Source organism: Saccopteryx bilineata, chromosome 2 (assembly GCF_036850765.1).
Source record: "Saccopteryx bilineata isolate mSacBil1 chromosome 2, mSacBil1_pri_phased_curated, whole genome shotgun sequence".
NCBI lineage: Eukaryota > Metazoa > Chordata > Mammalia > Chiroptera > Emballonuridae > Saccopteryx > Saccopteryx bilineata.
The window spans coordinates 281,805,208-281,831,978 of record NC_089491.1 but is presented as its reverse complement, the minus strand read 5'-3'; the positions used below and the strand labels follow the sequence as shown (position 1 = coordinate 281,831,978).

At 42.3% G+C, this 26,771-nt stretch overlaps 1 protein-coding gene across 1 annotated transcript; it reads right to left on the bottom strand.

Annotated features, from left to right (window-relative positions):
• Window positions 1-105: 105 nt before the first annotated feature.
• On the bottom strand, window positions 106-21,018 carry NTMT2 (N-terminal Xaa-Pro-Lys N-methyltransferase 2). Its single transcript, XM_066255109.1, has 4 exons — window positions 20,763-21,018; window positions 6,950-7,125; window positions 1,332-1,581; window positions 106-575 (listed from the first exon to the last, which is right to left on the bottom strand). Exons 1-4 carry the CDS (start codon window positions 20,914-20,916, stop codon window positions 304-306), a joined length of 852 nt encoding a protein of 283 aa, XP_066111206.1. The 5' UTR covers window positions 20,917-21,018; the 3' UTR covers window positions 106-303.
• Window positions 21,019-26,771: the final 5,753 nt, after the last annotated feature.

Sequence of the window (26,771 nt, the reverse complement as noted above, 5' to 3'; positions counted from 1 at the left end):
TTTTGGCTCCATTGTTTCTTTACCGTCTGTCCGAATCCAATGCGAACCTGCATAGGCCAGAAGGCTGCTGTGATAGTGGCCCTGGCCGTGGCTTCTGGCTTTACACTGACCTTTTGCTCTATTTAGCTTTGGGAAAATCCAGAGTGTTTGCATGTATTTCTATAATTAGTGGAAACTGTACAGACGGCGCCATCGGTTCCTTGCAGACATGCAGTGCACCCCTTCTCTCCATCCCTCCGTGACCCACAAGGTGCACTTCGGAGGGGAGTGCCCCGGTGCAACCAGCCCCCTGCCCCCCGCCGGTCAGGGGTGCCCACGGCGGCGCAGGGCGAACATCCACACGGGGACACATTGCTCCGGGAAGCCGGCCTGCTGCTCCTGGCCCAGCACCGCCAGCCCACTCTTCCTGATGAGGCTCTGGAGGATGTCCATGTCCCGGGTCACACTGCTGTCAGCGAGATCGAAGAGGCAGCCCTCCCGAGCCACGTTGTCCTTCAGGATGATGACACCGTGTTCTTTCAGGCCGTCTCGGCACCGGGAAAGAAATGCAAGGAGATCTTTATCAGTCAGGTACCCTGCAGAGGAGGCCAGAGAGATGGGGAAAGGTGGGTGGGAAAGAAGGGGAGGAGGAGAGATCCAGAAGACCACTTGTTCATCTGTTCATGAAGTTTTTAGCAACCTGGATGGATTTCATTGTAGAAGGCTTTAAGAATTTAGATAAGAGGACAGTTATCCTCTTTGAGGGGGCTCAGTGCCCTGTCTATAAAATATTGTACCACCTCATCTAGCTACCTCATGGGCAGGAGATAAACTATTGTCTAATCCCGTGGGTCCCCTCCATACCACCACCCTCCACACAACCCAACTCTATCACTCATTTGTGTGTGTGTGTGTGTGTGTGTGTGTGTGTCTCTCTCTCACACACACACACACCAAAATCTAATTTGCTCTTGTCTCTCTCATTTCTTGCAGATTTAAATCTTAAGAAAATCTAGTTTTGCCAATAAGCGGGAATAAACTTTTTTTTCCCAATTTTTTAAAGTTTTTCAAGGATTTAGGTTTCTTCTAGGATTTAGATTGGTCCAAGGCGCTGCATCTCTAAGGATAGGAATTGTCAGGCTTATACAGAGTATATTAGGTTAGAAATCAGAGGACCGAAGCTTTTTAAGAGTCCCCGTGGTAACTAAGGCTAGCTAACTGCTTTAGGTGCAACTACAGCTGAGTCTCCTTTTATATCCCGCTTCCTCTCTGCATACCCTCACACTAGCCCAGTGTTGTCTTGTCTTTGTGGGAAGGGGAGAAGGACAGGAGCAAGGCCATGCAGGACTAACCAGAGACCCACTGAATCCAGATGACATCGTATCCCCCCAGCAGGGGTGTGAATTCCTGCAGGCTGTAGCAGTGGTAGCTTTTTACCTTGTCCCCTTTGACCTGCAGGTAGTTCTGGGCTTCAAGGAGGAATGACTCCATCATGTCCACCAGCTCCACGCTGTTGAAAACTGGCAACAAAACATGCTTGCTGACCCTTCCTATCCCAGAGCCGCAATCCAAGGCACAGTCCGTTCCAGCTCTCCCAGGCCCCTGCACAAAGGTACAGACGCCAACTCAGAGTTTTGGATACTCCAATGACCTCTTCAGGTCAACTTTATTTAAGTCAATTTCATATAATAAGATGCACTATTTTAAGAGTATTGTTCAATGAGTGGGCAAATGTGTACAGGAACATTCTGCCACAATCAAGTCATAGAACTGTCAGTTACCTTTTTCAAAAAGTACCTAAACATTTCTAGTTTTCACTTTCTTTATTTTACCCAAATATAGGTCTTTAAAAGAATTTCAAAATAGGATTTTAAAATGTCATGTCTTAGGTTTAAATACTTGATAATTTTCTTGAAGAAATGGACCATTAAAAGCCCTATGAAAATAGATAGTTTGTTAACTGTAAATTTGGGTCAAACCCATTGCTAAAGGGACCTACACTATAGCTTATTACTTTATTTTAAAAAGCAAAGCAGTGAGGACCTTTTCTGAGTTTTAAAGTACTTTTAGAATTCATTCAATGAACACATTTCAATTCATGGTGGTATAATTAAAAGTTTTGTTTTTTCAAAACTGATATTGGGGGCTCTGAATGATCCCGTTCTCTCGGACTGGATGGCAAATTTTGGGCCCTGAGCTGAAGGAATGCTGTCTCGTTCTCAGGTCGGAGTTTTACTTCAAACCCGGCCCTGGTAGCACGCAGCACATTTGGGTGGCTAAGAGGTGGTTGCAGCAAAGTCTCCTGTGTCTTTTCATGCTAAAAATTGTTTTCTGCTCTTATACCAGAAACTGCATGATTCACTGGGCACAAAACCCCCTATTGACTTCAAAGTACGTCTGCACATTAAATTAACTGAGGGTGAAGGATGGAGAGCCAGATGGTGAAGGGAGGGGAACCAACCAATGGGAGCTTTCCCAGACTTGCTTCTATAAAGTAACATACACAAATGCGCACGTATACGTGGCCAGCTGGGTCTCTGAGATGTCCACCCATCTCTCAGAGGTTCCACTGATCTCATTTATTTGTTCATAAGTGGGATGGCTGTTGAATAGATTTTGGCCTAGAAATTGCAATAACAAGATACTTGAAGTTGCCAGTGGAGATCTTAAGGAGAGAGCCTACTCTTGATTTCTCAGGAACTAAGGATTAAAAAAAAAAAAGGAGCAAAAACATTCAGCTAAGGATCAAAGGGTGGAATTAGAGCAGAAGAAAAGATCAGAGACGTGCTCCTCCATCCACCCGGAAGCCTGTCCTCACAGCAACAAAGGTTCAACGAGTAAGGAAAGGGGAAGTGATCATAGCTGCTTTCCAAATGGAATGGTAACATCCATGATTCTATTGAGTGCTTACACTTAGCAAGCTCTGTGCATCAGTAACAACTAGAATAACCACAACATTTCCACAAGATAATGATTATCCCCCAGTTTGGAGGTGAGGAAACTTTGATTTCCAATGCTATACAGTTCATGGTAGAGTTTAAATCTGAACAGGGAGCTATATCTCCAAAGCCAGTTCATCCCTACGGTTGTCACCTCAAGTCCCAACTCTGATTTCCAAGGGAGTGTCTGTCTAATCCTGTGTTGAAAGTATTTCTAAGGCTTTGTTCACACTCAGCAAGAAAAAAGCTGATGATTGATTAGTGATGTCTGCCTTGAGTATGGGAAGGGAACATGGTAATACATGGGCCATTTGTTTGCCATCCCTACTTATACTATGCTACCTCCCTCATTTGTATATTATAGCTTAAACTAAACTCATTCAGAAAAAGGGCTATGCTAAAGGCTTATGTTGGGAAGGCTGTGGAAGAAGTGTCTTCTATGTAAACTCTTACCATAAACAAGATGAGGGAAGAACAGAGAAATTACTGTAAGCTACTGAAGATGACCATTAGAAATTTGTGTGCTCAACTAGAGATTATCATTACAAATATTTCTTATCATTACTTACACTAAAGCCATTGTTGATCATGTTGCTCACGTTGTTGTAGCAAGTGGTTTTCGAAGCAGAACCACAGAACAGTAAAGCAGAGAGACCTCAGAGAAGTGTGCCGAGGCTTGCAAGAGGATTCTAATAGCTGAGTTCCTTCTTCTCAATGAACAAATAAATCTGAAGCGTCTCAAGGTAAAGTGAGGGAGGTGGTCACATACTCAGCCTCCCTGTCATTCTCCTGATAAGCCCTCAAAGGATCTCAGCACAACCCTAGAGTTTTTAAATCGTTTTTTTTTTTTCTAATCTTGCTACTTCTTTAAGCAGAGAAACTGAGACCCAGAGAAGGGAAGTGTTTCAAATAAAACTCCCTAAAAAATTCTCCTGCTCTGGTTTGTATTTTTACCAGTTTAGACATGTGATATTTGACTGCAGTTATTCTTGAAATGATGGTTATTTACAGATAGAAAAAGGTGCCTTTCTCTGGAATCCAGTGTGCCCCTTGCCTCCTGCCACTGCAGCCTGGTTTTCTCTATCTCCTTCCCCTCCATGTGGTTGCACCACCGCCCACATGCTGGCACCACACCCTCCCTCTGTCTCTCACCCTCACGCAGCTCCTCTGAGAAGGGATATTTAGAAATGGGTCTCAGAGATGCATTGCCGCCCCTGGGGCACCATGAATGTCTGGAGCTGTGATTGTATTGAGACCTGATGCCCTTCCACAGACGTGACCAGAACTGTATACAACGTGTGACTTGAAAACAAGAGGTTTTGTTACTTTCATTTTCATTTATTATGCTATCCTTATCCATATGGATTCATATACAATAGTAAAATACTCTTAGGAGTTCCATTTTCATTTAGATTCTGCCCATCTATTTTGTTTGGAAGAACATTATTTCAAGTTCATCCAGTGGAGCTTAAAACTAAAACAAGGTGGGCCGACCTGTGGTGGCTCAGTGGATAAAGCGTCGACCTGGAAATGCTGAGGTCGCCGGTTCGAAACCCTGGGCTTGCCTGGTCAAGGCACATATGGGAGTTGATGCTTTCAGCTCCTCCCCACCTTCTCTCTCTGTCTCTCTCTCCCTCTCTGTCTCTCTCTCTCTTCCTTTCTCTCTCCTCTCTAAAATGAATAAAAAAATAAAAATAAAAAAAAAACTAAAACAAGGTGCTCAAGGCCACCGTATAAAATCCATGAGGGATATATAACAAGTTAGACCAGAGTTTTCAGTCATGCTATCTCTGAGAAATGACAAAAGAGAAATACCATCAAATACTGCTGACTTGTTACAAATTGCTACCCCCACCTTCCCCAAGAAAGCTAAAACTGAAAGTTATCAGCTACGCCATAGACATCATCTTGATATCATTTATTTGCTAAAGTAAACACATTTGCAACAGTTTAAACACTTTTTCCCACTGTCCCATGTCACTAAGTGTTGAAAGGAAAGCCAAACTTTAAACTATCTGCCTTTTCCTGGTTGACACAAGAATAAATTATGTCAGATCCTCATAGTCCCTTCCCCCTCGTATCTTGACCTGGATACTCATTTAGCAGATTATTAAGGTCAAAGTACCAAAATATCATTCTTTAAGAAAGGCCATGTTTGTACTTAGAGGTCACAGCTCCACAATGAGTCTCGTCTGCTAAGAAAGACGCCTCCTAATTGAAAAGAGCAGCTCGCTTTTTCCAACATAAATATGCAAGCACCAGGCCGTTTCCTTTCCCAGGTCCGTGGGCGTGTGGACGGGCCCTGTCTGACCAGCATCCCTGTGGTCAGCCTGGCATTCTGCATGGAGTGACAAGATGGCTGGATTACTAACTAAGCCTCTGAAATGCACTGGGATCAAAGTCAGCCTCACCACCGGGCAAGCAGGAGGCATTGCTCTCGGTCAGACCGGAGGAGAGCTGAGGTCTGTGGTTCATAAAAAAAAAAAAAAAAAATTAAAAAGCAGGGATTTTTTTTTTTTTTTTTTTTTTTTTTGCTTCATGAGACAAATGGAAAAAATGTGTCATGGTTAAGGGCAGGGTGTCTGGTGTCAGACAGACCTGTCTGGGCTTATGTTCTAGCTCTGTCTCTTACCAGCTGTGTAACCATGACAACTGAACCTCTCTAAGCCTCAGTTTCCACAACTGTAAAAACAAAGAGAATAATAGTACTTATCTCCTAGCATTGTGGTAAAGAGTGAATGAGAGAGGCTTCTAAGGTGCTTAGCAAAGTGGCTGACTGTCTCAGAGAAAGCACACAGTGGCATCAGTCAGTGACGCTGACGTAGAAGTCCTCCGAATGACCCTGACATTCAGGCAGCATTGGCCCTCATCCCCAGCTCCCTAGTCCTCAGGGCTGCAGTGACATCCAGACGCCGCCGCGGCCCCAGCTGGTCCTCCGTCCCCGTCCTGTCTTCCCTAGTGAGACCCCTGCTGCTCTAGGGAGGTTAGCTGTGAAGTCAGTCTCACCTCCATGTTACGGACATTCTTCATGTTATCTTTCTAAGTGGGCTGACAGCCTAACCCCAATATTTGCAATGTCTCCTTTATCAGCGTGAAATTGGCTCCAAATTCCAAACAAACAACTTCATAATGAATGGGACAAAATCTCTCCAGACTTTCCATCGTCTGGAGGACCGATGGTAGCTTTAATGTCCTAACAACTAAAGGACGCTCCTTAAAATATAGTAAATGTGTTTTATGAAAGCCTGTTATTGTTAGTAGCAGCAATCAACTAGATTTTCAGGGTAATAATTACGTGCACTAGAGCAAGTACTTGGCACATATGATCTCATTGGATCATCACATATCCATTGAGGCTGGTTCTATGGTAATGCCCTACTGAGAAGTAAGAAAACTGAGACTTAGAGCTTGAAAGTGACAAGCCCACAGTTGCTTATACAATGAGAAACCATAATGACTCTAGCGCCCAAGATTTTGGCCCCTACTCTATACTGTCTCCATATGACATGGAAATAAGGAAGTGGACACCAGACTGCAAAGGGATCACGTTCTTTCAAGGCAATGTCTGAACTATGTATAAAATAATATATTCTACTGTACTTATCATTTTTAAACCAAACATAAGTATGCCTTCCCTTAACACATCAAATATTTATTAGAGGAAATCAATAAATCACCCCAAGATCCCAAATGGCAAGATCTCTCATCTATCACCTAGCTGTCAACTGTTTATCTGTGAGACTCTGAAAGAGATGTCATCTTCACCCCAAATTGTAATATTAGCACTGCTAGTTCACCTTCCCCTGAAGTATGAGCGATTAGATGGTACCCTGGAGGGTGAAATGCCAAGTGGGATAAACCAGTGGTTTGATGTCACTCATCTCTTCTGAACACTTTGAAGCAGGTTTTCAGCCTGAACTCTTGACTGTGCCATACATCTTTCATACAACTGAAGTAACCACACAGATGCATGCAAGCTCAGTGTTTACAAGAACTCTGCCTCCTCATCAAGCTTCAGTTGGACAACTCACCCCAGCAAATTTCCTAAGAAACTCCCGAGAGGCGTGGATATCTGGGTTGGACAGTTCAATGAAATTTCCCATCATCCCCTCTTCTGTAGCTGGTACTTCTTGGTAGAAAAGTTTAGCTCTGGCATAGAACTGCATCTCACCATTGATGACTGCACTTGTTAAAGCATACAATTTCACTGCAAATGAAATATTATTAATATTAATATTTGTATGACAGAACATACACAATCTTATCACACACTGATTACCTCTTAGAAGACTGCCAATTTGTACTGTGGAGAAACAGGCATTGGTTTGAAATCAGAAGACCTGGGTCTGAGTTTGGCTCAGTGACTTACTTGCTGTGTAACCTTGGGAAAACTTCTTAACCCCTCTGAACTTCTGGTATCTATACATAAATCATAATCATGTGGCATTTTTCATGATTTAATATCCTATAGTTTAATAAAACTATAGCTTATTACTGTACTAAAAAAGTTGAATAGTGTTTGCTACAATAGAATATAGAATGTCACAAGTTTCATAGTGAGTTTTATCTTTGAGCTCCAAATGCTTTTTGAGAATCTAATTATTAGTCCTTACTTCTAATCACAAGGTAGATTAGGGCTAGCTCTTTTTTTTTTTTTTTTTTTTTTTGTCTCTTTTTCAAGAAACTCATACCCAAATACTTTTCTGTACCAACATTATAGAAAATGTGCTTGAGCTCTATCATCTCAAAATAAAATAAAGATATAATATTTACTGAGCAACTATTCTGTACCAAGTAGTGGGCTAAGAACATTGTACCATGATGTACTATGTCATTTCATTATTTCAAAAACCATACAAGATACTATTCTAAGACATTTATTTTTAGAAAAATGTGTGTTCCAACTTCTGAAGGGTAAATGAGTATGAATTTAAGTGTGTTTTATAAACCAAAATGAACCATTGCAGATAAAAAATATTTTCATTAGCCTGACCAGGCGGTGGCACAGTGGATAGAGTGTCGGAATGGGATGCGGAGGACCCAGGTTTGAGACCCTGAGGTCACCAGCTTGAGCGCGGGCTCATCTGGTTTGAGCAAAAGCTCACCAGCTTGGACCCAAGGTCACTGGCTTGAGCAAGGGGTTACTAGGTCTACTGAAGGCCCACGGTCAAGGCACATATGAGAAAGCAATCAATGAACAACTAAGGTGTCGCAACGAAAATCTGATGATTGATGCTTCTCATCTCTCTCCATTCCTGTCTGTCTATCCCTATCTGTCCCTCTCTCTGACTCTCTCACTGTCTCTGAAAAAAAAAATTTTCATTAGAGCACATTCAGGAGGAAATGATAGAAATTGATTGGATTCTGGTTCAAGACCATAGGCTAAACACATGCATTTGTCTTCCCTCCATCCCAATACTCCCCAAGAATTATTTTAATAAACTCTACCTTTACAATGAATAAAATGAGAGGAGCCCACTGATGGACTCATGATTTCAACAGATTTCTAGAAGACAAATAGCACATGGAACAAGCTAAAGAACTTGCAGCCCAGGATAGATGCAAAAGGAAATAAGAGTTATTTAAAAATCAGTCCACATATCAACCAGTGAGGGGACAACAAATGCAGTCTTCCAAAAGCAACAGGCACACAACTATAATCCTGGGGGTGGGGAGTGGGAATATGTCTTCTCTAAAAAAAAGAAAAACTGGCTCAGGCAAGGGGTTACTTGGTCTGCTGAAGGCCCGTGGTCAAGGCACATTAAAAAAAAACAAAAAACACCTTTGTAGTGACCAAAAAAAATTTTTTTAATTAATTTCCTAAAGATAATTAGACTAGTTAGTGTTGAGATCCTAGAACACCACTCATTTTGGCATATAGTGGACTCCAAGCACTTCACCTGCTCACACTCATCAGCCTGGTAAGATCTACCTGGGCATGTAAAGCCTCTCATCCTTTCTGTTCAGAGAAGTATATAACAGACCTTATCCTTTATTCTTAACTATGAATAAATAATGATTTCCAAAAACATATGGGGTAAAATGGCAGCCTGAAAGAAAAAGGTAGAATTGAGCCCAATGGAAATAGAAATAATTCAGGAAATGGGTGAGAATTTAAACCAAAACTAAAGAGAAGACTCATATATACTTAGAAAGATATGAAACCTGGTGTATCCATAAACCAAAGATAAGATGCCATTAAAGTGATAATTTAAAGAATAACAAAGACTTCTTAGAAATTAGTTTTGATTATAGAAACTTTGGAATATAATATTGAGTACATTTATCAGAACGTAAACACAAAGAAAGATATGGAAAACAGAAGTTAACAGATTAGAGCTGTAAAGACTTAATTCAGGAGACTCAACATCAAGTTGATTAGGTTTCTTAAAAGCAGAGAAAATGGAGGGAAGAAATTTATTAAAGAAATAATATAAGAAAATTTCTTAGAGCTGAAAGAGATTATAAAGTCCAACAAGTACGGAGCAGCATGGATTAAAAATAAAATAATAGCCTGACCAGACGGTGGTGCAGTGGATAGAGCATCGGACTGGGATGCAGAGGACCCGGGTTCGAGACCCCCAGGTCGCCAGCTTGAATGCGGGCTCATCTGGTTTGAGGAAAAGCCCACAAGCTTGAACCCAAGGTCACTGGCTCCAGCAAGGGGTTACTTGGTCTGCTGAAGGCCCGCGGTCAAGGCACATATGAGAAAGCAATCAATGAACAACTAAGGTGTTGCAACGCCCAATGAAAAACTAATGATTGATGTTTCTCATCTCTCCATTCCTGTCTGTCTGTCCCTGTCTATCCCTCTCTCTGACTCACTCTATGTCTCTGTAAAAAATAAATAAATAAAAATTAAAAAAATAAAATAAAATAAAATAATAATAAAGTAAAAGTTATATATATTTATATCCCTAGGAAATTTCAAAACACAAAGAGTAATAAGAAGATTCTAATGATATTTAAGGAAAAATAGTGGTTGACTTGAGGGTAGGGTTGCCAGATTTAGCAAATAAAAATACAGGACACAACATTAGTTTTGAATTTCAGATAAACAATGAATAATTTATTGTATAAGCATGCTCAAAATATCACACATTGTGGCCCTGGCTGGTTGGCTCAGTGGTAGAGCATCGGCCTGGCGTGCAGAAGTCCTGGGTTCGATTCCCGGCCAGGGCACACAGGAGAAGCACCCATCTGCTTCTCCACCCCTACCCCTCTCCTTCCTCTCTGTTTCTCTCTTCCCCTCCCGCAGCCGAAGCTCCACTGGAGCAAAGATGGCCCGGACGCTGGGGATGGCTCCTCGGCCTCTGCCCCAGGTGCTAGAGTGGCTCTGGTCACAACAGAGCGATGCCCCGGAGGGGCAGAGCATCGCCCCCTGGTGGGCAGAGCGTCGCCCCCTGGTGGGCGTGCCGTTTGGATCCCAGTTGGGCGCATGTGGGAGTCTGTCTGACTGTCTTTCCTCGTTTCCGGCTTCAGAAAAATACAGAAAAAATATATATATATCACACATTGCGTGGGGCATACTTATACTAAAAACTTATTAGTTGATTATCTTAAATTCAAATTTAGCTGGCACCCCATGTTCAAAGGATTAGAATCAGGTTTATAACACAAATCTCATCAGAAACACTGAAAAATAATGGAACAGTGCCACTAATATTCTGGGGAAAAAATCATTTTAAGCAAAAATTTAATCCCTAGTGAAATATGAAAGAATATTTACCTCCCATGAATTCATTCCTCAGAAGTTCCTTGAAGCTGTATTTCAGCCCAATGAAGGTTAAAATCAAAAGAAGTATGTACTAACTAAAATGATGAAATTAACCCCAGAGTCCAATGGAAAGAAATCCCCAAATCACAGATACTTATCAGATCTAGAAAAAAATAAGTTTATATTGCAACAGAAAATGTAGGCTTCAAAAGTAGAATGAATTAGACTCTGGACAATAGAAAGAGTATGTAAGAAGAAAGGAGATATTAGTGATATCCTAAATAAGTTTTATTTTTAATCTCAACCACCAAAAATAAAAAAAACAATTGAGAGCTCCAAGCAAAATATGCAACAGTACAAAATGTTATAATCAGGATATGAAGTAAACCAAAATATGACATAATTTTGAGTAGAAGAAATATAAGAAAAAAGAATTTCTTTAACCTTAACTAGGAACATCTTTCTGCAGGTAACACCAAGATTGTGATATTGGACTAGTGTACTACTTGGCTCTAAATTGAACAACAATTACATAGTCCCAAATTCTGATTCTAAAAGTTAAAAATCTAATAAACATCACTTATATTTCAATGTTCCATTGTAATACGTTCCATCTGTGCAGTTACATCAGTATTTTCCAACTTGAAGGCATTGGAGCCAATGGTGGAGCCTGGGAATGATAATAAATTTGCTGAAGGGGATTTAAGAATTGGTTCCCTTGTACATCATTTTCTAGAGACTAAAACTATCATATATCTCACATCTATTAACTATTACATAGATTATTATTTTAAAAGTACAAATCTTTAAAAGTGTTAATAAATATATAGATGATTTTTACCATTTTATACACAAATTAGCTACTGATTGAGAAAATACGACATTAAAAGGAGAATCCGCATGTTCAGAAACATTGGGAACCGGTGACCTAACCAATCCCCTTGCCCTAGCACTTGGTAAAGTGTTGTGTAAACAGCAGGTGGCTCAATAAATGCTGATAAATTCAACAGGGATGACAAAAATCAAGCATCACCGTCTCAATAACATGCCTGTTGCCAGTTCCTCTGTATGTCACAGAAAACCAGGCTAGGAAATCACAGTTCACAGAGTCTTCCCAGAGTCGAGTGCTGTCTTAGATCACAAGCAAGCGACAGATCAGCACTCTCATTGTTCCAACCAAAGCAGCAGAACAGCCACACTCATCATCACCTGCTTAAGTCAACTAGTTGGTGGAGTCTATTAAAACCCTTAATCTGGAAATGGGAATGGTCCATTATGCCAGCAACATTTAGACCACAAATGAATGCCAATCTCAGCAGGAGTCAGACTCAATAGGTAAGTTTTTATGGTTATGGGCTTGAGTTCTCATTTTCACCTAATTGACAGGAGCATTTCACTAAAGAGATATATGAGGTGTCATGGCCAGCCCCAAGTTCTCCCTTCCTGATAGCTCTTGCTTTGGTGCCCGTTGACTCAGATAAGGTAATCAGTCATCTGCCCATGCCTCTGGTGTAGAAATACATCTATTGGCTTATTCTTATAGGATTGCAGTGTCTCTCTGAAACCTGGGGTAGTCTAACACAGAGACTAGATACTCTCAGTTCTTTATATAATATAGTACTTATTCCTTGACTACATTATGAGCTGAACTTCCGAAAGCCTCCCAATGGTTTACTTGGTACAGAAAGAAAAATGGACTACCAGTTCATTTGTCCTGAGTAAGAATAAAGATCTTGTGACATCTCTAAGAAAAATGTGGTTAATAGCTAAGGGCATATATTGGCTGAGTACCTTCTTTTCTTTTTTATTTCTTTTTTTAAAAATGGTTGGATATAGCTATTTCAGACTTTATTTCAGACGTTAGACCTATTTGTCAACTGAAAATTGATCTCAGAATCTCCAGAGGGTACGTAGGTGAGGCTAAGACAGTTACTTTGAAAGAATTTGAGACAGAATAGTGGATCAAGTGCAATTAGGGAATGCCCATATGAAAGGTTACACCTTGTATATAAAAAAAGATTTGCAGTTGAGCATTTCCAAATTTAGTCATTAAGTAATTGTAAAAATGGAAGGAAAGAAGGAAGAGAGGGAGGAAGGAAGGAATAAAAGAAGGAAGGAAAAAAAGATGGAAAGGAAGAGAGGGAGGAAACAGTATCTAGGTGTAGTGGAATATTATTCAGCCATAAAAGAGAAGGAAATCCTGACATTTGAGACAATGTGGTGGACCTTGAGGGCATTATGTTAAGTGAAATAAGTCAGAAAGTCAGATAAATACAAAATACCATATGATCTTACATATATGTGGAATCTAAAACAAACCGAACTATTTTTTTACCAACCTACCAAGGGAAGGATGGGAAGTGGGACTTTATCAGTGTTTCTCATGGAACTTGAAGGTGCAGCATGCCAGAATGCTAGACAGTTGTCATTGCCAAGTGTCAGAACTGTCCCGAGAGTCCCTCTAGGTTCTGTTTTTCCCTGTGTGATGTAGGTGTCTGGTATTTCTCATCTCTAAAATAACGCACTGCCTACCTTGAAAGTTTCAGAGGGCTTTTTTCCTTTTCAACTGAGAGCCAGTTCCAGGTTTCCTAAATTCTTTTCAGGCTTCAACACAAATGAGGTGAACAGGCCCTGGCTGGTTGGCTCAGCGGTAGAGCGTCGGCCTGGCGTGCGGGGGACCCGGGTTCGATTCCCAGCCAGGGCACATAGAAGAAGCACCCATTTGCTTCTCCACCCCCCCCTCCTTCCTCTCTGTCTCTCTCTTCCCCTCCCGCAGCCAAGGCTCCATTGGAGCAAAGATGGCCCGGGTGCTGGGGATGGCTCCTTGGCCTCTGCCCCAGGCGCTAGAGTGGCTCTGGTCGCGGCAGAGCGACGCCCCGGAGGGGCAGAGCATCGCCCCCTGGTGGGCAGAGCTTTGCCCCTGGTGGGCGTGCCGGGTGGATCCCGGTCGGGCGCATGCGAGAGTCTGTCTGACTGTCTCTCCCCGTTTCCAGCTTCAGAAAAAGAAAAGAAAAAAGAAAAAAAGAAAGAAAAACAACAACAACAACAAATGAGGTGAACAGAGGTGGGGAGGGGGGGAACGTTCCTCCTCCATCCCGGATCTCCTCAAGCTCCCATCACACACCACCCCCCTACCCACCTGACTGAGTGTCTTCCTAGCTGTTTCTGCTTGAATGTCGTGTCTGACCCCTGTCAACTGTAAAAGGCTGAAGGCAGGCGGAGGCATGGGAGATGTTTTCTGGTGCAGCTGTGCATCAGAGGAGTGAAAAGCAGACTCAGCGGTATCCATGTCTAGTGTTTTGCACTTTGAATAACACACAGGTTCAACAAAGTAGTGAGTGGCTATAAGAAAAAGCTGACACAGTATGCACAACTCATGCTTTTCATACACTTGATGAACTATCTCTCCTCCTAATTAGGCATGCCTGAATAATTAAACAATAGTGGCGGCTGTAATTGATTAAACGTATACATGCACTACACATGCTGAGCATATATGTCTAAAGGAATGTGTCAGATAAATAAATGTATATCTCCAGAAGAAAACAAGGCATTAAAAGATTAGGTAAATTGCCCAGGTCTGAGTAGCTAGGGAGTGACGCACCTGGGACCCAAACCCAGGTGTATCTAAATCCAAACATGTATCTCATCCCTCTCTGTCTCTGAACGCATGCTAAAGAAAAGGGGAAGTTATCTGTTTCTTCATTTCTCTAAAGAGGAAAAAAGGATCTTGCAGGATTTGCATTGTAAAGGTAACAGTAAGCATTTGAAAAACCTATCACTTGACCATGAGTTGCGGGGGCTGAAATCAACTTGAAAATTGCCAGCCGTTGTTTGCTGAGTTTCATTTGAAAGTTCCAAGTGTCCTATAGGACAATTTTTTATTAACTCTGGCTTTTAATTGTGGTGACAAATTTGGTCTTAACTTCCTCCTCAGAGACTGATTTTTCTAAAAAGGGGTCAATGAAAAGGGGGACCAACAATCGGTGGGCACCACCTATATGCCAGGTTCTCTGCTGGGCACTTTCATGTCACCTCTCCACATTATCTCTTTTCAGCCTCCCAGTGATACTACAAAACAGGAGTGATAATCACCCTTCCACAGATGAGTGATGAGAATCAGGGAGTTCTGATAACTTACTCAATATCATGTGGAAATAAATATAAATATTATAGCCATGTTTGAACCATGCCTATTTAAATGCAAAGACTTTGTTCCTTCTCCTAAACCATATGAGACTATTATTCTAAATGTGACACTAGATTAAGACTTTACCCATGTCCAGGAGTAACAGACTCTTGCTCAACTTTTGACTAAAAATATTCAATGACTTTTATGTACTCAGAAATAAGCTGTGCATAATGCTAGAAGAATTATTGAGGGGTAACTTACATGAACACCTCTAACTGGGCTGTATATAGACAGGCCGCTTTGACCACTGGTATACAAACTGGAGAGTCATATAAGTGTTTTTTCTACTCTCCTTCCCATTTGTTCACAAATAGCTTTGGAAAATTCATTCATTACAAGCCTACAACTGAGCAAGTGTTGGTATAGCATGATTGTCTGAACCTATTCACTGGTCTGCCTACCTTATAATCTCAGTAAAAAAGCCAGTGCTCTTCCTAGACTATATTTTATATCCCTTCCAAGTCAAAAAATATGGAAAAAATTATATTGCTGCCCACATTAATCATTTACATTGGGAGGAGGGGCATGATTAACTGGTTAAAAAAGACAGACTCTGTGGTTACAATGCCCAGATTCTGAGCCTGCTCCATCACCACCACCATCACCATCACCACCACCATCATCACCACAACCACCACCACCACCATCACCACCATCACCACCATCACCACCATCACTACCACCATCACCACCATCACCATCACCACCACCACCATCATCACACCATCATCACTATCATCACCACCATCATCACCATCACTACCACCATAACCTCCACCACCATCACCATCACCACCATCATCGCCACCATCGCCATCATCACCATCACCATCACCACCACCACCACCATCACCACCACCACCACCATCACCACCATCACCATCACCATCATCACCATCACCACTACCACCACCACCACCATCACCATCATCACCACCATCACTACCATCATCACCACCATCACCATCATCACCATCACCATTACCAGCATCACCACTACCACCACTATCACCATCACCACCATCACCACCACCACCATCACCACCACCACCATCACCATCACCACCATCACCACCACTACCATCACCATCACCATCACCACCATCACCATCACCATTACCATCATCACCACCATCACCATCACCATTACCATCATCATCACCACCACCACCACCACCATCACCATCACCATCATCATCACTACCACCTCCATCACCATCACCACAATCACCATCACCACCATCACCATCACCATCATCACCATCACCACTACCACCATCACCACCACCACCATCATCACCACCACCACCATCACCATCATCACCACCATCACCATCACCATCATTACCACCACCACCACCACCATCACCATCACCATCATCATCACCACCACCTCCATCACCATCACCACCACTACATCACCATCACCACCATCACCATCATCACCATCACCACTACCACCATCACCACCACCACCATCATCACCACCACCACCACCATCACCATCATCACCACCATCACTACCATCATCACCACCATCACCATCATCACCATCACCATCACTACCATCACCACCACCACCATCACCACCACCACCATCACCATCACCACCATCACCACCACTACCATCACCATCACCATCACCACCATCACCATTACCATCATCACCACCATCACCATCACCATTACCATCATCATCACCACCACCACCACCACCACCACCACCACCATCACCATCACCATCATCATCACTACCACCTCCATCACCATCACCACAATCACCATCACCACCATCACCATCATCATCACCATCACTACCACCATAACCTCCACCACCATCACCATCACCACCATCGCCATCATCACCATCCACCATCACCACCATCACCACCACCACCACCATCACCACCACCACCACCATCACCACCATCACCATCACCATCATCATCACCATCATCACCATCACCACCATCACCACCACCACCATCATTACCCCCTATGATCTCTGGCAAGGCTCTATGCATCTGTCCTCCAGATACGAAGTGGAGATGGCAACACCACCTAACAGGGTTGTAAGGATTAGCTGAGGTAATAGATGCAAAACATTGAGACAGTAATAGGCTTTCCCATTTTTTTCTAAAGACCTGTTGTGTTCAGTGGCATGGGTAGGCCTTCCACCAGAGATTTTAGCCAGGGCTATTTCGGTAAATGTCCCTATGACTGAAAGTTGCTGCACAATGTGCTGGTGTGAGACTAGCTGCCTATCAGAGGCCATTGTAAGGAGGAAGGAAGGAAAGAGGAATTAGAGAGTCTGGTTAATCATCGCTCTTCCCATAATCACCCCAAACAACAAACTCTGTGCAGACCCTGCCATGCAGTCTCCCTCCCTTTTTAAAAGAAGGGCTTTATTTTCACTTCTATGGAGCCTTGAAATCATCAAAAGGAGGGGAAGCCAGCTTTAAAACACCCCAGTGGAGCTAGGGTGGGCACACCCCCACTGACTGAGATTTATTTCCAACTGGAAAGCTTAAAATCCATTCTGCTGAAGCTCCTTCTGCTGCGGTCTCCTCATTGGCTTTGCTACTGCCTGTTCTAAGGAAGGCGATGTGGAGACTGGAAGAGGCCTGGCTCCGAGGAAGGACAATAAAAAAAATTGAGCATTGACTACCTTCACATGTATAATTAGTTGCATTTTATCCTACAACAGACTTGCAGTTTTGAGGAAAAGGATGCTCAGAGACCTTTAGTTTCTTGAATGCAATACAAAGCATACCATGGTAAACAGTAAATACATAGATACAGCAGAGGACAAGGTAGAGGAGTCTCTGCTCTCGTGGGAACTTGAGTCCAATAGGGGAACTGACATGTGTAAATGCATTCTATTAGCATATGTCATAACCTCCCAGGACAAAAACCAGGAGTTGAGCAAGTGAATCAAGGGACTGGATACAAGTCATGCTGACGGATGAGACATAAGTGCTGATTCCTTTCTGCACTATTGGGAGCTCATAGGGTTGGCTACTTTAGAGGGACTCCAGCTTCAGCCATGAGAAGAGGAAAAGCTGCAGAATGTCTGAGTATTCACAGAGCGCAGTCTGCCTTCCCTGCACCCTCAATTCAAAGCTTTCGAGGATTAACAAAAGTTAGTTGTAGATTTGCCTCTATTACCAGATAGATTATAAAATCCTGAAGAACAGAGATTGTGTCTTATTAATGTTTGAATCTCCTCTAGTGCTCAGAACAATCAGAGTTTCATAAATATCTCTTGCCCTGAGTATAATTGAATTCAATCGACAGAAAAAAAGTCTGGTGTCTCTTTCTCTAAAAAGCAGTGGTTTCCTCTGTGACAGGAACATTTACTAGTGACCAAATGTGCCTGTACCCATCTCGTAGCCCAGCATCCTTGCTTTTTAGGCAGGGGCATGTGACTCGTTCTGGGCAATAATCTCTAAAGAGATATAATGTATGTCTTTCGGGGACAAAATGTTTAAGGGCTTTTAGCTGCTATCTTCCCTTGCATTGGTGACTAGTGATGTTTTAGGTGGTGGAGCCTTTTTCATCCTGGATCCCTGAATGCCCATGTGGAAGTTAGCCCCTCCACTCCCCAATAATGCATGTTAGAATGATGTATCAAAAGTAAAAAATAAACTTTTATATGTTCAGCCATTGAGATTGCAGGGTTAATTTATTATTGCAGGCTAGTCTAGTCTATACTGACTACAATAGCCCTCAATTGTTAAAATCAAGGAGATACTTTAGATGGGACTAGTCTCGGGGGAAACTGGGCTGAATCATAGGGTCAGAGAAAATAAGCAGTACCCATATATGGAAAGCCAAATAAGGAAAATGGAGTCATCTTTGGCTTAGAATCAATGAATGGTTTTCCATCTGTGTTAATGGAACCCTGTGGGTGCTACAGAATGGCCCCAGGAGCCACTGGTGAGGCAAAGAGGATAAAGCAAGGAAGGGACCCTGCCGCCAATCCTAAGCAGACAAATTTCACTTTTTCCTGTATTTTACATTGGGCTTTCATGGAAGATTGTGTCAAAAGGTTTTATTTTAATAGTAATGGTTTTTTTATGTTGAAAATCATTGACAGATCATCAGCACATTCACAATAGACAAAAATACATAAAATCAAAATGACTATTCCATAGATAGAAAATGAAAGGATTGAGGCCAAATGTCAACTAGACTCTTCTTGTCTCGAATAATCTTCATCTGATTTTCAGAAAAGATTATTTTATTCTTACTACTTAATCCATCTGTAATTACTTTCAGAGATGAGTTTCTTTTCTGTCTAGTAATTTTTAAAATTTGGCTGTCATCCACCCCTCATTAGTTATTGAAATTGATGTCCTAAGAGAATTATCTACAGGCAGTGTGATCTACCAGAAAGAGCCCCACAGTCTTTGGTATCTAGAAGAGATCTTGTATTCTGTAAATTTTCTTTTCCTCATTTGAAAAAATAAGATGAGGGAGGGGTAGAGAAGGAAAAAATAGTAGTATTTGCCCTATATATCCCCTAGTGTGGCTGTGAGGGTCAGTGAGAAATCCTTTATAAGAAATACATATATGAGATGAAAGTCTTTGTATGCCTAGAAGTGAAGATCCCCTCAGAAATGGATTTATAAAAAGAAGCTTTGGCAGGCTGCTAGCATATAGTTTCTTGAATCTAAGGACCATGTCACCCTTTCACGTCTGGAAACCTTGGCCACATCCAGTGCACAATGGGGCTTTCAGACAAGCTTAAGAAAACAGACTGGGGCTGATACACACTGTTCCTGCTTTCACCGGGGGAAAATATAAATCAAAGGGGGCTACTTCCCTCTTTCATTGGAAGTTATTTCCCTTTCGGTGCTGTTAAGAGTGCCCTGAAGTGACCACTTTCACAGAGGCTAAGAAAAGCAGTGTAGACAAACCAGATAAACTTGTTATTGACCTGTTGCCTAATTCCCCAAAAACTAGAGGAAAGTATGAAAATGGAGACACACTGCTGCCCCAGGATTTTCTTAATATTCAAAGACCAAACTAAGACCTGCTCCTTTTAAACTTGCTGGCATTCTGTGGACGGCCAGGAAGGATTGTGTGGAGTGTATAAGCACACACACGCACAAGGACAGACACATTGATCTAGTACTACCAGTTAGTCTGTTTAACTCTTATACTACTGCATTCATAGTCTCATCTTTGAGTTACCTAATTTGCCCACCTTTATGTTCTAACAAATATTAAAATAGAAATGAGCCCTGGCCGGTTGGCTCAGTGGTAGAGCGTCAGCCTGGCGTGCAGAAGTCCTGGGTTCGATTCCCGGCCAGGGCACACAGGAGAAGTGCCCATCTGCTTCTCCACCCCTCCCCCTCTCCTTCCTCTCTGTCTCTCTCTTCCCCTCCTGCAGCCGAGGCTCCATTGGAGCAAAGATGGCCCGGTTGCTGGGGATGGCTCCTTGGCCTCTGCCCCAGGCGCTAGAGTGGCTCTGGTCACAGCAGAGTGACGCCCCGGAGGGGCAGAGCATCGCCCCCTGGTGGGCAGAGCGTTGCCCCCTGGTGGGCGTGCCGGGTGGATCCCGGTCGGGTGCATGCGGGAGTCTGTCTGTCTCTCCCTGCTTCCAGCTTCGGAAAAATACAAAAAAAAAAAAAAAAGATAGAAACGAGTCTCCTTAAGCCTGACACTCAGTTAATCGACACCCAGAAAAGCAAATCTTGTGCCTGAGAGTGCATGGAAGTCCCAAAATAGAGACACGACTTGCCAGGCAGACTTGATCTTCGCACTCTCCACAAAGAATGTCACTGACATGTTTAAGCCCTCTGACATGGCTGTGGTTCTTCGTGTCTAAGAGTGTCCTTGTTCTAACTGCTCCTCCGGAAGTCCCACAGCCTGACACCCTCTCATCAGGCATTTCTCCTTCCTTATCTCCCAGCTCTGACTCACTTACCCAGGGGGATTTTTTCCAGCAGGTAGAGATAGCTCTGAAAGAAGTCATTGCGAATGGCTTTGTGAAGGACAAAGGACGTGCTATGTCGACAGAGTTCATCGTCGGTCTTCTGCCAGCGGGATCGAAAGGCAAAGTGGGCTCCCAGGTGGGCCATGGCGAAGGGGGAGATTACTATTCCTACGGAGAAGGGAAGTTTGCCTGGCTGTTTCTTTGAATTAGCCTTCTCTTCCTACGCGAACCTGAGACTGTCATTTTAAACCAGTCTCCTGTCCATCTATATTGGGACAGGCTGTCATGGGGCGTGAGGGGAGGGGCGGCAGGCACCGGAGGGCAGGCTCTTGGCACCTCCACCCGTCTGATTGCTTGGGTGACACCACTCCAAGCCAGCAGGTGCTAAGTAAGGATGAAAACAGGCCTAGTGGGATCCTGCCTTATCCAGGAAAAAACACACCTCCCTCCTTCAGCTGCCACTTCAAACGGGCAGCAGCACAGCCTGCTAACACCCTGAATATTTGCTTTCATTTGATTCCTAAATTGGAATAGCCTCATTTCCATTTCAAAGAGTTGGGAATATTTTGCAAGAGATCCTGTTCCCTGATTTTCATCCACTCCTCCTGGAACACTGAATCCTCAAGTTACAAGGACCCTTCAAAGTCATCTTAGCCACCCACACTCCTTTCATCAGTACAATTTTGCCCAAATCATCTCATAAAGATGGATATATGTTTCCCATTTTGAAGGGTCTTCAAGAGACACAATTATATGAAAGCCTGTTTTGATGTTAAATACCCTTCTGTCAGCAAACTCTTCCATCTAGCTTGCTCTAAACAACACCTTGTCAGGAAAGCCTGATCCTTCCCCTCTGCCTCTGAGGGTGTGACTTTGCTCCAAAGTGCTCACTGGCTTTCTGGCCTGGGTATCTTAGGATTGTCCCTCCAGAGCCACCTCTAGTCTCCCCACATCACTGTGTGCCCTGGAGGCTAGTCTTTATTGGACACCCTGTTGGACTCTCTTGCCCTCTGGCCTCTAGTTGGCTTCATTCAATGGGTAGTGTCTGCAGGAGAGTGTGGGAGGTGAGTCTACTCACTCTTGGTTCCCTGATACGTTTCTGATGGAGAAGCCAGAGGCAGAATGCTTGCATGGTGGACAGTCATAGCTCCTATCCGGGGTCTTCTCGTACAAACATCCTCTTCTGGTTCTATACCTGCTCCCTCCTCGTACTGCTTCTGCCTTCGGCTTAGTGATGCACAAGCTGTTGCAAACCTTGGGGAAATCCACTGCTTCTTTCTAATTTCCCTCTACTTACCCTCACTTTGTAAGTAGTCCCTTTAGTAAACTGGCTTAAATTCTCAATTTGTGAATGCCATCGGTTTCCTGTAAGGATGATGATGACTACAATAGTATGGTACCTGTTTAATGTTACAAACAAGAAAACTTATAAGAAGGCAATATTCTATTGGTCCTCTACCATGTGCAACCACTGACCACCCCATGCCCCCAAACACACACGTGCACACACACACACACACATTCTAGTAAGCAGTTCTAAGATGCTCCCTAAAGATCCCTATGTCCTGCCTGATATTCATGCCTTTTGTGTAATATCCTTTCCTGAATTTGGGCTCGACTTGCTGACTCACTTCTAAACAGCAAAATATGGCAGAAGTGATAGATGTCACTTCCAAGATTAGGTCATGAAAGGGCTATCTTGGCGTCTTCTTTTGCTCTCTTGCTTGCTGCTCCTAGGACAGCCACCTGCCTGTTGTGAGCTGCCCTGTGGAAAGGCCAACATGCCAAGGAGCTGCCCTTAGTACAACTGCCCAGGGGGAACTGCATTCTACCAATAACCGTGAGTGAGCTTGGAAGGAGGTCCTTCCTCAGCCCACTTGACAAAGGACCTTGAGCCAGCTAAGCCACACCCAGGCCACTGTCCCATAGAAATTAATGTTTGTTCTTTCATGCAGATAAATTTTGAAATAACTTGTTACAACACAGCATAGGATAGCTAATTCTCACATCATCGGTGAAATATTTTTAAGATATGGAATCTACCCGGGATCTTTCTTTAGGTTTAATTTCTGTGTTAATCTTTTACTGGAACAAGACACAAGTATTCCATTTGCTTGACTTTGACTTAATTTTCCTACACTTCTACTTTCCCACTTCCCCTCTGTCCACCTCAAGGGACAGCCATTTAATTGGGGGTCAGGGGAGATTCTTTTCATCCATGGCTTCAACAATTGCCCAGATTGCAATCTGATCTATGTGTTTGTTCCTTGCCAGTGTGGTTTGACTGATGAGCGGATCATCCACTCCAGAACCAATCAGTACATGGTGTTCCTCTGGCACCAGTGTTCATTTGAGAGTGGGTATATTATCCAGATCTGTTATTGTCAATGCCAGCTTGAGTTTGGTTTTCTGTGCTAGCAGCACAGAACCATCTTGCCTCATCTTTACTAGATCAATTCTCATAAGAAGGGAGGTAAAGGAGATGCTATCAAACCGAACAGGAAACTTCAAGTGAGAATATTTCATTGTGTTCAGAAGGAAGGCTCCTAACTGAAATGTAAAAAACTTAACTGAGAAACTCATTTCCACCTCTCATGCAGCGGGCAACTTTGACAACTTCTCAGTCTGAGCTTCACTTGCTTCTTGTGAAATGTGAAGATGATGATGACAGTATACACCTCATTACTGTTGAGAAGACTAGATGTACTCTGTGTAAAACACCACAGTGCTTGACACATGGTGCATATTTAATAAATGCTATCCATTAGCACTATAATCTTTGGAAAATAATTGATAAGTTGTAGGTCTTAAAAGTATGTTATGTCTCGCTGAGGCTTGTTGGGTTATATTCGCTGTGATATTGTCTGCTTATGCAATTTCAGCACATATTTAGGAGATTATTTGTACTTGATGCATTTAAGAGTTGAAAAGAAGAGAAATTCAAATAAAATGCGCTTTTAGGGCTCATCCATTTATCCTTCAGAACTTTCTGTTCCTGTAGGGAAAATTAGGCAACAGAAGAAGAAAACTAAGAGATCTTCTTTGTTACTTGTAATCATCAACACATCTAACAGGAGGCAGGTTCTTAACCCCAACATTTTAGTGATGTTTTGATAACCTCTCCTATGCTGAGAAGGTCAGGATGTTAGGTCCTTTGAGAGATTGGCAATCACTGAGTCCAGCCACTCAGTATTCCTTATTTGGTGATTGATATTGGCATGTTTCTCGGTTTTTACAGAGCTAATTTTCTCCCCACTCTAAAGTGGACATTAATTACTTGTTTGGAGATGGATTATTAAGTGATCTAAGATCTCTATATTTCAGAGCTATGATTTCTGAGTGGGGATGAAAGGCCGATTGGTTTATACAAAATGCCTTTGTCAGCTTTTGTTTATCTCTGTGAGTCACATTAGATTTTGTGACTGTGTCTCATACTGGTGTAGCTTGCATCAGTTTCTGGCTCATTGCATTTGTTTCCTTATGTGAATCATTTTTCTCTTCCAGCTGAAATGCTCTATTTGCTACCACCCATACCACTCTTGACTATATCCGTGCTGAGTGAATGAGGTTATGATATAGATCTCAAGTTGACCTGGGCATCCAATTTCAAGGCAGGAAAGGGAAACAGTGAAAATAGAGGAAAGAAATATGACCATAGCAAGAGAAGGTGGAAACTCTGAATTTATGCAGGTTGGTTTGTCTTCTCACAAGAGATCCTTTGGTGAGGAGTAAACTACTCTTAAAAATAAATTAGCACATAAAAAAGAAAAAAAGAAAATTAAAAAATGACAAAGCAAGCACAAAAGTCCTATGGAAAACATGCTTATTTGGTAGTAGGGTAAGCTAAATATTTGGGGAAATCCACTCAATATACGTAAAATACCTATCACAGTATCATAATACTGTGAACTGAGGTCAAGAATATTTCTACTACATAAGCCCATCTTTCTCTACAACTTATACTATTCAAGATATTTTTCCTACAGAGAACACTTTTTTTAAGTAATCGCGGTGTGCCTGCTTTTCAGTTAGCAAACAATTGAGACACTGTCTTCTACAAGGCAATGTGTTAGCCTCTTGTTAAAAATTAAATGTTTGTTGATTTTTTTTTGCTAAGAGCGATATTAACTTGTTGATACTTCCATAATAATAATAGCTAAATGCCTTAACTAGTAATGCCTATTTAATCCTTTACAACCCTAGACAGTCGGTGATATACCCATTTTACAAATGCAGAAACTGGGGTTTAGAAAGATTAGGTTTGGGCTCAACATCACACAGCAAATGAAGTACAGAATCAAAATTTGAACTTAAATTTGAATATCCATAAATTTGGTGGCTGAAACAAGGCTGGAATAAAAACAATCTACAGGTTTCAGTGAAGACTGAATGGTGAGAATTCAGAAGGGGTCCTTCTAGCCTGACAAACGTAATGTGTATTTGTGATAAAAGGAGCTTTGGAGGAGACTTTAAGCTTGGGATGAGAGATTAGTGTGGAAAATTTTGCAAACAGGCTTCACTGAGTGACTTACTACAGACCATCCGGCCTTACTTCACCCTATACTGGTCCAACCCACGTGGAGTGTTTGCCTCTTTCTTTCTCATGCTTTGTTTAAGACACAGGCACCTAATCAATGTTACCCCTGATTATTACTTGGAAATCATTTACAAAGCCCTACATGTGCTTGGAAAATATAGTACAAGAGGAAGTTTAGATGACTGGTTTCATCTTCTTGTAGAGCTTCGTGGAGAACAGAAAGCCTGTACATTGGGTGTCTGAACCAATCAGATTCAAGGTCAACAGTCGGGTCTCAACAATCATTATTACATGAAAATAGGGCTTGAGATAAATGACCCTTTGCAGCTGAAGAAATATTTAAATCCATAATTTTCAGGTTAAGTCATTCAATTTAACAGATGGAAAGGCTAGAGTGACCCTTAAAGGACCCTTTCCTGTCTTACTGAGGACGGGAAGAATTCAGCTGGGCTATTTAGCTCTCATTAGGGAATTTGACTCCCCAAGCATTTAGATTTTTAAAAAATACATTCACATCTTTAATAACGCGAATAATGTCCCTGCCTAAAAGATCTGTTTGGGATGTGTGTGTGTGTGTGTGTGTGTGTACTTTTCTCATTTTCCTCGTTTATGTTCATTGAAGACATTATCAAACATTCAAGTTCATATCAAACTTACTCCTTTAAAATACAACAATGCTTGATTTCACATAATTTGATATTTCAGTATGACTTCAGGTTGGTAAAAGTGCATAAGCAAATTCATCTTTACACGTTTTCCCTAACTGAATGACATTAGATAATTATTAATACAAAAAATAAAATTGTACTTTTTTCTCTTACTTAAAGAATTAAGAAACAAGATGAATCCTCAGGTTGGATTCCTCATACTTCAGTCTTCTCTTCATCGTATCAACCCTATTTCTATTATAATAGAAAGGCAAGTTGGGGGAAGAAGAGAAAACCAGATTTGAATGTGAAGAGAAACTGCCTGTCAGTACTGATGTCTTTGTAGGTGGAGGCAGTGCCTGCTGGCATGGGCCAGCGGGTGGGCACTGGCCTTCCCACCTTCGTACTGGTCAGAAGAGCAGAGTTTAATTTTTATACGTGAGAATTCTGCGTAGACTGTCCCTTGAAGACAGTGTTTTCTTCCCACCCCCTCTTTTCATCATGCTTCTCCTTCCCTGGATATCCTGGCTTTTCCTCAACTTGCCCCTTGCTTTTTACTCAGTGACGCTTTCCTCAGTATATGAGGCCCCCTACTTTCCCCACTGTGCGCCTAACAAACCAGATTTGGGTTAAACTGGCCCATGATTTGATGTTCAGCTGAAAGTGAACATGTCAGGACCAGACATAAATTTTAGGAGCATATGTACTAAAAGGAATATGCTGTCCCATCCACAAAATGTAATTCAAAATAAGACCATTTTATTATTTGAAACTTGCCTCCCAAATGTCTCTCTCTCTCTTTTCCCCTGCCCCCAG

Coding starts and splice junctions, on each gene's coding strand:
- NTMT2 (XM_066255109.1), bottom strand. CDS start 20,916: ATGGCCCACCTGGGAGCCCACTTTGCCTTTCGATCCCGCTGGCAGAAG. Junction 1,582..6,949: donor TTCTTAGGAAATTTGCTGGG/GTGAGTTGTCCA, acceptor ACCTTTGTGCAG/GGGCCTGGGAGAGCTGGAAC. Junction 576..1,331: donor CTGGATTCAGTGGGTCTCTG/GTTAGTCCTGCA, acceptor CCTCCTCTGCAG/GGTACCTGACTGATAAAGAT.